The sequence below is a fragment of the Pyrus communis genome, chromosome 12, assembly GCF_963583255.1.
Source record: "Pyrus communis chromosome 12, drPyrComm1.1, whole genome shotgun sequence".
Taxonomy (NCBI): domain Eukaryota; kingdom Viridiplantae; phylum Streptophyta; class Magnoliopsida; order Rosales; family Rosaceae; genus Pyrus; species Pyrus communis.
In genome coordinates this window covers 26,145,010-26,156,040 of record NC_084814.1, presented here as the reverse complement: position 1 = coordinate 26,156,040, position 11,031 = coordinate 26,145,010, and the positions used below count along the sequence as shown (strand labels likewise).

At 35.5% G+C, this 11,031-nt stretch overlaps 1 protein-coding gene across 1 annotated transcript; it reads left to right on the top strand.

Moving 5' to 3' along the window:
* The first annotated feature begins 2,916 nt into the window (after positions 1-2,916).
* LOC137710288 (nascent polypeptide-associated complex subunit beta-like) lies at positions 2,917-5,458 on the top strand. Its single transcript, XM_068449219.1, has 6 exons — positions 2,917-3,052; positions 4,148-4,215; positions 4,493-4,641; positions 4,738-4,794; positions 5,000-5,038; positions 5,116-5,458. The coding sequence occupies exons 2-6, from the start codon at positions 4,148-4,150 to the stop codon at positions 5,292-5,294; spliced, it is 492 nt and encodes a 163-aa protein (XP_068305320.1). The 5' UTR covers positions 2,917-3,052; the 3' UTR covers positions 5,295-5,458.
* The last annotated feature ends 5,573 nt before the right edge of the window (positions 5,459-11,031 follow it).

Here is an 11,031-nt window from a genome sequence, read left to right as displayed (position 1 = left end):
TTGGACACAATCATTAGTCCTCTTTGTTTTTTTGTTTACTTTTTTTAATCTATTTTCCTCCTCAATTTTTCTGCCATGCTCTTTCATTTGGTTTTTTATTTTCCTACAAGTCTTCGTTTGAAAGGAAAATATTGCATTCAAATGAATTCTACGCCGCTACTCATGTTTATAATTTTTTTTGTTTTTTTTCCCTTGCTCAGGCATTATTTTCTTTTCACTGCATATTGATATTGAGTTTTTGTTTGGAAATGGCTCTGTTTTTTTGTTCACTTGCTGAAAATGCCTCTGCCAAAATTTTAAGGGCCTTTTCTTTGTTTCTTTTTATCTTCCTCTTTCTTTGTCCAGTTATAAAGCAGTTTTTCATTTTTGTTGCAATAAAGACCTTTTCTTTGTCCAATTATGCCTAACCCAATTCTTTCTAATTTAAATGCACTCATTTTGTCGCACATTGTATCTGATAGAGCAGATAAAAAAATAAAATGAACTTTAACGAAAAGCTCCCGATACTGTTTACTTTAACGAAAAACCACATTTTTGCATTAAAAAGTCAATCCTGCAACTATTCACTTTACCCTTTATTTTGTTCTTATTGTTAAACCTCAAAATTTTCAAGTCTTTTTTCATTAGTTTTCCTAAAAAAAAAAGCGAATAACGGATTATATATGCTCCTTCATTATCATAAGAAAACTGTCTTAACTTTTGGATATGTGTCCCCCATTTGTTTACTTTTATATTCTATTGGTTTGAGTTAAATTTAACAGACCATCCGCACTAAGAGCTTCTTTTTTTTAAATGCAAACCCATACAAAGAAAATTGCAAATTCCATTTTTTTGTTTCTGGAATAACAAATTCTAGTTCCAGCCTACTTTATATATATTCTACATATGTATGCCCTCCTCCAGTACAACATTGTACATCAATGTCTTCTCTATTTTAACTTTACCTGTTACTCATTTGTATGTTGTTGCTCTCAGATTTCATATAATCTACATTCGCCTTTTAACACTCTAATGTTGCATTGTTTGCACATGATTCCTTTATATATGTTTTCTTCGTGAAATTAATCATAACAAATTATTACATCTTTGTCATAACGATACATTCTTTACTATTTAATTTCTTCATAAACATTTGTATTTTATTGTTTTTGTTGCTATAAGTGATTTATTTGAACTCCCCGACTCTATCTAATTAGTATCATTGAGATATATTTGATATTTGATTGAAGTGCAAATAATGGGTTGGTTTGAATGCACTCATTTTAGCCTTTTTTGCATTTGATAGAGCATATGAAAATAGAGGGAGACAAAAATCTCATTTGCAGCTTTAGGATCACAAATGAACTCTATCTCTATTTTTACTTATATGTCGCCCCTTTGTTTTCTTATATGTCCGCACTAACAACTTTTTTTTTTTTTTTTTTTTTTAATTTGTAGGAACTAGCTGAAACCGTAAACCTCAACATAATGAAGATGAAGAAGAGCCGGAAACAGTGAAATAGGAAAATCTAGACTCTGTAACATGTTCATAATCTATCTAAATATTTTGAATAATGATCAGTTTAATGTTGTTAATATTTTGATCACGGTAATATATTGCTAATTTACCTTCTCAAACAACGTACATATAAATATTGATATATAAACTTATTTATATTAAATACCATTATCTTAAACCGTATTCTTAAACCTTGTAGCAAATTGCGGGTATTCATGCTTGTAATATCTATTCATAGGAGAGGGAAGTCAGTCGGCATAGAGGAAGATGAGATCAAACCAAAAGCAAACTTACACCGCCTAAAAATTATGGATGGGTAATAAGAATAATATAAAATACTAAAGATATTTATAAATCCTTTCACGCTAAATATCTAATCAATATTGTAAAATATGATTTTAGGAAATGTATATATACACATAATCACAATAGGGAATAATTATTTTCTTGTAAATAATATATGCATTTAAAAATATAGGTCTTCACAGCTATCTACGTAAAATTAGCATACTGTACCTTTTCGCTTATTAACCAGATATTCAATGATGAAGTGACAGGTGTTTAGTTGAAAGTGGTACGAACCGAGCGTCTTGCTCAGCCTTGGTTATCCTACACGTCTCTTCGAGCACCGCTCTGAACACTTTTACAAAAACGAATATTTACGTGAAGGGGTGAGGATAAATTGATATCGAGCTCATAATCTATGAAATTTAAATATAAGACATATTCTTTACAAATGAATAAGAATAACAATAACCGTATTGCTAAGTAGCAATTAAGCAATTGTTTAGAAAAACTTTTAAAGTCAAAGATGAATAAATTTTGAAGAAAGAGAGACATATGACCTTTTACTATAGTGGTAGAGAAAAGTGTTGCATTTGTACCACCGTGTGAGTTTGAACTTCGTCGGTTCTCTAATCTAATATTTAATCTAAAAAACCTATTGTTTGTTAAAGAACAAAATGTTCTTAGATGTCACAAAAGATAAAATTAATGCAAGAGGTTTGGCTTTTCATCAGTGTAAAAATGTAGCGTAACTTGACAAGGTTCTTATGTAAATTCATATATTCATAGAACTTGTTTATCACCTTAACAAATATCGTATTTAAAAAAAAAAAAAAATTGGCCCTGATGCATCAATTGTATCAAAGAAGATTGAAGGAGATAGGAACATGATGTACCAATTGTATTCTATCAAATTAAAATCCAAAATAAGTCTAATTTAAAATTGTCCACCATTTAAAAAAGAAATGCGTATAACCTTTGGGTTTTATTTTATTTTTCTTTTTCAGTAGCCCACGCAGGCTAGAGTGTACATCGCATCAGAAAACGAGGTGATAATCAAACCCTAGCAGGAACGCACCACGTGGCAAGAGAGATGGGTTGGTGACCGTCGGATGTTGAGGAGAGGCGAGAGAGGGCTTTTATAGCGAAAGAGAAAACCTAACCATAGCGCCGTCTGAGGTGAAAGCTTGGATTCATAATCTTTTATATCTTTATCCCGAACGCAAAAACCCTAGCAGGGAAAAAACCCCCAAATCCCCCAACGCCAAGGTGAAGACTTTCTCACTCGCTCTCTCTCTTTTTTTCAATCCTTTATTTTATATATGGAATCTGTTTCTGATTTGTTTACTGGAAAAGCTCGTTTGCTTTGATTTCGCTTGTGCTTGTTTGCTGGTTAATCAAATGATTGGGGATGGATTATTGAGCAGAGCACCCACTGTGAGTGTGTTTGTATTTTTTTTTTTTGCTGTTTGTGTCCTTGGAGGAGCTTGTTCGTTGGTGGGTAAAGCTAAATCAATCATTTCCGGTGCAAATATTGTATTTTTAGATTTCTAGTTTTGATCGTGTGGGATTCCGAATGAATCTGCTCAAGCTGTGCACTTATTGTTTGCATAGGTCCTCACTGGTGTCACTGTCCAAGTAGAAGCGTCTTTGGGCGAAGGGGTCTGATGGTGCCCAATTATGAATTCTGAACTGGGTTTTACTTCGACAGTGTCATTAATATTACTATGACAAAATTGCTAATTTTACTTATATCACGGTTGTATAGTTATGTATACTATATTTTTTCTCACTTAGTTCTCATGTGTTGCCTTGTGGCTTTAGATTTCTCAGTTTTAGGATGCTGTGGCCCGAGTTTCGTGTGGAGCATTATGTTGGTTATAATAAAAACTCTGTTTTTTCTGTTTTTATCATCTTTAAATCACTTGCTTTCCCCATTTCACCTTTTAGTGAAGATAAACTCAAATTTGAAGATTTTTTATTTTTTTATTTTTTTATTTATAATGTTTATAGGATTTGGAAGATGTTGTGAACTGAATTATTCAGTGTGTGAAGTTGTATGATTGATGCGTCTTTTCTTTGGTTGCATGTTGGCACATCATATAGCATTTTTGTTGAAGTTCCTATAATTCAGGCTCATTTTCTTAATACAGTATGAGATTGAAGAAACAAGATAATAGAAAGTGGAATTGAATTGTTTATTATTTTACACATTTTAAAACAAAAGGCTTTGTGAGCTGGAGATTTTACTGCTTAAAACTTATAATGTAATTGAAGATACGACTTTTTGTCTATTGAAACTTTTTGTTGCATGTTTCGATTAAAACTCATGACTTCATCTCATTATACTCTTACGTTATGCAGATGAATAGGGAGAAACTTATGAAGATGGCTGGTGCGGTTCGCACCGGTGGAAAGGGCAGCGTGAGGAGGTGAGTAAACTTTTCCATTTTAAAATTTTTGTGAAGCTGTTGCCCTGATGGCATGTTGAGTAGATTGGTTTTTACCATGTTTTCCTTTTCTAAAGAGAATATTCGTTTGGTGTTTGATTGACGTCTTAATGCAATCACTTAATGATAAATAATATTGCTTTGCCAATATTACTGCCTTTATGGCAATTGTTTCATTATAAAACTTAGTCATTCAGTGGTTTTTTTATCTTCCTGTTTGTATGTGACTTTGTTTATTAATCATTGCTCTCAACTTCAGAAAGAAGAAGGCTGTTCACAAGACAACTACCACAGACGACAAACGGCTTCAGAGCACCCTCAAGAGGATAGGGGTGAATGCTATTCCTGCAATCGAGGAAGTTAACATATTCAAGGATGATGTAGTTATCCAGTTCTTAAACCCCAAAGGTGAAGCCAACTCTACAAAACTCTGATTTTGTATTTTATCAGTTTGTTTCAATTTTTTTTCCCCTAATAGTTGATGATGTTTGTTGTACGTTTCAGTTCAAGCTTCAATTGCTGCCAACACCTGGGTTGTTAGCGGTTCTCCTCAAACAAAGAGTATGTCACTATTTCTTTTTCTATCTTTAGAGTTTGAAATTTGTTTGGAATATTGGACATATTTACATCCTTGTTTGTGGCTGTGCCTTGCCATCATGCTGCATTAGCTTTTGACGGCCATGTTTGCTGTTGTTTTACCTTTAATTGTCCTTCAGATTTTAGACATTTTGGCATGTAACTTGACGTATGATCTTCGTTATTGTAGAGTTGCAAGATATTCTTCCCAGTATTATCAGCCACTTGGGTAAGTGTGCTTGTAAACCTTTTTATATTGTTGCTGCTTATGTGATTCAATTAACGGTGAGTTGTGATTATTTTCAGGGCCAGATAACTTGGACAATTTGAAGAAGTTGGCTGAGCAGTTCCAGAAGCAAGCACCTGGTGCTGGTGGAGCCACTGCACAAGAGGACGATGATGATGAGGTCCCTGAGCTTGTGGCCGGGGAGACCTTTGAAGCTGCTGCGGAGGAGAAGGACAAGGAGGAGAATCAAGCTTCTTAGGGAATTTTGAGGGGATTGTTATATTTATACTCTCGATGCTGGGGAAAGTTTTTGATTTTGCTTTTACCTTGTTCATGTCTGACCATGTTTGACGGATTATCCTTGTGATGCATTGGGTAGTATTTACTTATCTCTTGGTTAAAATTTAGTTTACTATTTCCTAATTCTTGATCGAGTAGTGTGCTAAATAGTGTTGAAATTGGATGATTCCTTGTTATAATAAACGAAATACGACCAAGCTTCTAAAGGGCGGAAGGCGGGGGGCGGGTAGGGGCTTTGGTCTTTTTTTTTTTTTAAGAATTTTAATTAAATTTAGAATTAACCATCTAAAACTCACTAATCTTCCAGAGTCATTTCAGATTGGTCTTAATTTTTTAAACCTTTCAAACAAGGATTCAATCAGTTGAAAATATCTCATCTGTTAAAGTCTTAATCAATTTTTCGTTAAATGTACATGTGGTAATTATGGGTTTCACTTCTTTAGCTTATTTGGACACAAATAATAAGGTAACTTAAACGGACATGAAGGTGAAAATAAATAAATAAATAAATAAATTTCCAAATAAAAAGAAACACAAAAATGATGATTGGAAAAGCTCCTGTTACTTCGGAACTCAATCTACGGCCACTGAAACTCCATCCCAACCTTTATACTTAAAATCTACCAATTGGGTATATAATGGTCAACATTAATATTAGTTGTCTTGTAACCTAGATTTTAAACAGAAATTATATAATATGGAAACCATTGATCAAAAGAGTATTGAATTGAATTAGAAATAGACCCAAAGTAAGCCTTAGTTAATTTAACAAAATTCAACTGGGGCTTAACAAATGTGACATTTTGATTATATTAGGTACTTGTTTGGAATGTTTAAAAAAATTGGGACCAATTTGGAATGACACTAAAAATGTTGAGTATTTTAGATACTTAATCCTTAAACTTATTATATAACAAATAAATAAATGTATACTTATACTTAGAAAAATAATAATTGCCTTGCGATGCATAAATTGCTAAATAGAATGACATTATAAATTATAAAGAACTAAAACATATTAAAAACATAGGAAGCAACCATATAATGAGTATTTTTTCAAGCATTCAATAAGTCTCTTAGAGCAGTTCCACCGGAGGTGGGCTTGCCCAACACCTTGTCCAAAACACAAGCCAGCACCCTGTCCAAAAGCTCCAGCCCGCAAAACAGCCTGGCACCCAGCCCAAGCCAGGCAACAGACCAGCCCATTTCGGACAGACCCAGAAGCCGGCCTATTTGGCTGGCGCGTGCACGACACTCGCGACTGGGCGCGAGTAAGAGACAAGGTTGCAGGCGGTGGGGCCCGCTTCTCAGGCCACTTGCATTTACCCGGCTGAGTGCTACGTGGCCCTCCTCAGAGTCGTTGGATTTCCAACGGCTAGTTTTTGTAGGCCATTGGATTTCCAACGGTAAAAAAAAATTTAAATTTGACTTTTAAAATGGACCGTCCGATCATAGATGTTGTCCACGTTATTTTCACCAAAAAAAAAAATAAAACAAAAAAAAAAAAAGGCCCAACGGTCAGAATTTTGACCGTTGGCCACGTGGCAGCTGGTTGGCTGTTGGATTTGATTATTTTTCAAATCCAACGGTCCAGATTAATTACAACATTAAAATTTATTAAAAATTAATTAAAATTTGTGAAATTTTTTTAAAAAATACAGAAAAATTTTAAAAAATTAATTTTTTTTCTATAAATACCTAACCCTCATCTTCCACCTTACACCACATTTCAATATTTTCTACACTTTCTACACTTTCTACATTTGAATATTTTGTACACTTCGAGAGAAAAAAATGACTTCGTGGAAGCTCATTGAAGATGTTACGTTGTGTGAATGTTGGGTTCACACTACTCATGACCCGATTACAGGTAATGAGATGGATAAGTGAGAAATATGGAGTAAAATTACGAAATCGTTTTGCGATGTACATGGAAAAGATGCCAGATCTAGTCAAGGTCTTCAAGGTCGTTGGAAAAAACTCAACGCATACTTTACTTGTTGGAAAAATGCCATCGCTCATGCTTCTGGTAATCTGCGTAGTGGGACAAGTTTAGCGGATCAGGTAACAATATTTTTATTTATTTATATACATTCCACCCACATCAATATTTTAATTTATTTAATTTCTTATGTAATTTTTATGTAATTTCTTATGTAATTTATATGCATTCCACGCCCATCAATATTTTAATTTATTTATTTGTGTTACACCCTATTTTTTAATACTATCTTATCCCACATTTTTATAGACACTACAAGCACAAGCATTTTACAATGCAAAGAACCGTAACAAATCATTCAACAAATGGGAATGTTGGCAAATTGTCAAAGATTGCCCTAGATACAAAATTGTGGCAACCGGTCCAGAAGTTGTCATGCACGGTATGAGTCTACACAGTTCGCCAGAAGCAGACACGGCCGAACAAGAAGCCAACACATTTGAAGACACGGAACGGACGCCTGAAGAAGTGCCGGAGACCCAACCGACTCGTCAGTCCCTCAGGCCTCAAGGTAAAAAGGCATCAAAGAAAAAAGGTAGTTCTTCCAAAAATGACTACACTAAATATATGGAGGAACTTGCTCGCCAAGGTGAACTGAACATGGCATGGGAAAAGGCTAGAGATGAGGAAAAAGCTACTGCTATGGCAGCAATAATAGCAGTTACTGAGGCTCGTGATGCGGCAGCTGAGAGACAAAGAGAAATAGTTAATCGAAAGAACGAGATGATTAGAGAAGCACTTCATCGAGAGAATGAGATGCTTAGAGAAGAAAGGATGGCTCAAGCAGATCGTGACACTATGAACAAGTTTCTAGTAGGACTGTCTCCAAATTCAAAATATTTTTGGACATCAGAAAAAAGAGATATCATGCGAAGGAGGCGTGCAAGAGATGCCGAAACAAGTCAAGGGGGTTCTAGCTACAGAAATCCTAGCAACCAAGATCCTAGCACCACGTATCCTAACTCCACAGACTTTGTATAATTTCGTATTTATTTGTACTACTTTATTTAATTTGTTATGTAATTTCTTAACATTTTTAGAACTTTATTTAATTTCTTATTTATTTTTAGAACTTTATTTAAATATTTGAATAAGATTACATAAACTCACCAAATAAACATTTAAAAAAAAAACACCAAATAAAATTACATAACCTCACCATATAAACTTAAAAAAAAAAAAAACACACTAAATAAGATTACTTAAAAAACAATACACTTTATTCTTCAACCACAAGCCTTATTTTAAGTATCTTCGCCTTCGTGCAATCTTCACTGGTGGTCAATCAAGTCATTCTGGCGGGTTATGTGCCAGTATGGCTCTTGCAATGAAGTGTACCGCTGAATGATCAATTCATTGTAACGTGTATCCCGTTCCAACGGCTTGTGTTGCACAGGATCTTCGGTTCGGTCATGAGTATAGTAGATTTATGTTCTTGAGTTGTTCATCGGATTCGGCTCGTGTTCATCGACGGCATCATAATCATACTCGTCTTCAACAATCATGTTGTGGAGAATAATACACGTCATCATGACGGATCAAAGAGCCTCGACATCAAACATTCTAGCTGCAGCCCTGACAGTTGCCCAACGAGCTTGCAGGATACCAAAACAACGCTCGACATCCTTCCTACACCCTTCTTGACACTTTGCGAAGTGTTTTTCTTTTTCACTCTGCGGATGTGGCACTGTTTTGACAAATGTTGACCACCTTGGGTAAATACCATCTGCAAGGTAGTATGGTCCCTCGTATTTATTACCATTAACCCAATATGTGCATCTCGGCCCATTTCCTTGTAGTAGTTCGTCAAACACTAGAGATTGGGCAAGGACATTTAGGTCATTCTGAGCTCTTGGAACACCAAAAAAAGCATGCCAAATCCATGCATCAAAAGAAGCCACTGCTTCCAAAATGATGCTTTTGGCTCCTTTTCTATCGCCATAAGCTCCTTGCCACGCACTTAGACAGTTTTTCCATATTCAATGCATGCAGTCGATGCTTCCAATCATACCAGGGAAGCCTCGCATCTCACCCTTCCTCAGAAGCCTTCGCATGTCCCTTGGCATGGGTTTCTGAAGGTACTCATTGGTGTAGAGGGCTTTAATTGCATAGCAAAACCGCATTAGGGACTCCAAAACTGTTGTTTTTCCCATCCTTGCGATCTCATCCACTTGATCTGCAGATACTCCATATGCAAGCATTCGCAAGGTAGGCATAATTTTTTGCTCAGGAAGAAGACCTAGAACATGAAAAGCATAATCTTTTTGCACAAAATATGGATCATGGTTGCAAACAGCACTCATGATTTTATCGAACAAATTTCGTTGCATTCTAAAACGACGTCTAAAAACATGATCAGGGAAAACGTTGTTGGGAATAAAATAATCTTCCAAGAGATCTTTACCTCGTCTTTCTATTCTTCTATCGATGTTTGCCGCACGTCTGGGTTTGGCTATCTGATCCACAGCTTCCATGATACGGCGGGAATGTGAGGCCCTCCGCCTTCTATGGTGATCATCCTCATCATCATCCATTGCGAAGGCCTCATCTCCACCTCCACCTTCGTTAAGATTGACCAATTCTTCCTGTTATGCCAACAACCTTTTCTGCTGCTCTTGCAACTATTTATACACTCTCCTTGAAGAAAACATTGTAAGAACTCAAGATTTGAAAACGATAAAGAAGAATTCTGAGCTAAAAAAAGGATTGAGTTTAGTGTGAGAATGGATGTAGGGATGTAGGGTTTATATGGACAAAAAATAGAGAAGATGAGGTTCTGGACAATGCCACGTGGCACTATGTGATTGGTTGAAAATCTTATCGAAATCTTGGCTAAATTATTGTAAACAGGAAGTGATACGTGGCGTGTCGGGATTGGTTGAAAATCTTATCAGAAATCTATCTACAAAATAGTACGTTCGGATAATGACACGTGGTGTGACAAGATTGGTTGAAAATCTTATCGAAATCTTGCCTAAATTATTGTAAACAAAAAGTGACACGTGGCTTGTCGGGATTGGTTGAAAATCTTAGCGGAAATCTATTAACAAAATAGTACATAAGGATAATGACACGTGGCGTGACGAGATTGGTTAAAAATCCTATCCGAAATTAAAACTATTTTTTAATTTATTATTTTATAAAAAAAATATTTAATATTTTAAATGGACTGGGTGCCAGCGCATTTTGTAAGGTGGAGATCGTTTGTGCCAGCTCATTTTTAGACTGGGTGCCAGCACATTTTATTTGGGGTGGAGATGCTTTGGCATATTACTGTTCATTAGGGTCTATTACTGTTCACTGAAGTGGATAAATGGGCTGGGTGTTGACGCAAAGTCTTTAGGGGTGGAGTTGCTCTCATAATTCATTGAAAAATAAAATGCAAATTGGAAGTTATTTATTTTTTGTCGAATTGAGAGTCACGACTTAGGTGGGTTTAGGTGAGTCAGGTGTGGTGCCTAGGAAGATATAGGCGCCATTTCATAATTTTCAAACGCCCTAACAAGTAATCAGAACGGTGATCAACTCCTTAACATCTAGTCGGAAATCTTTAGTACAGTGAATATGACACAAAGTCTCTGTCCTTTAGGATACATGTTTATACACATGTTAGGGGTATCGAGATTGAGGATTGATCAGCATATGCAAAGCTTTCGCCGTTAACTGAAAACACCTATAGTAGTTTTGCATCGAG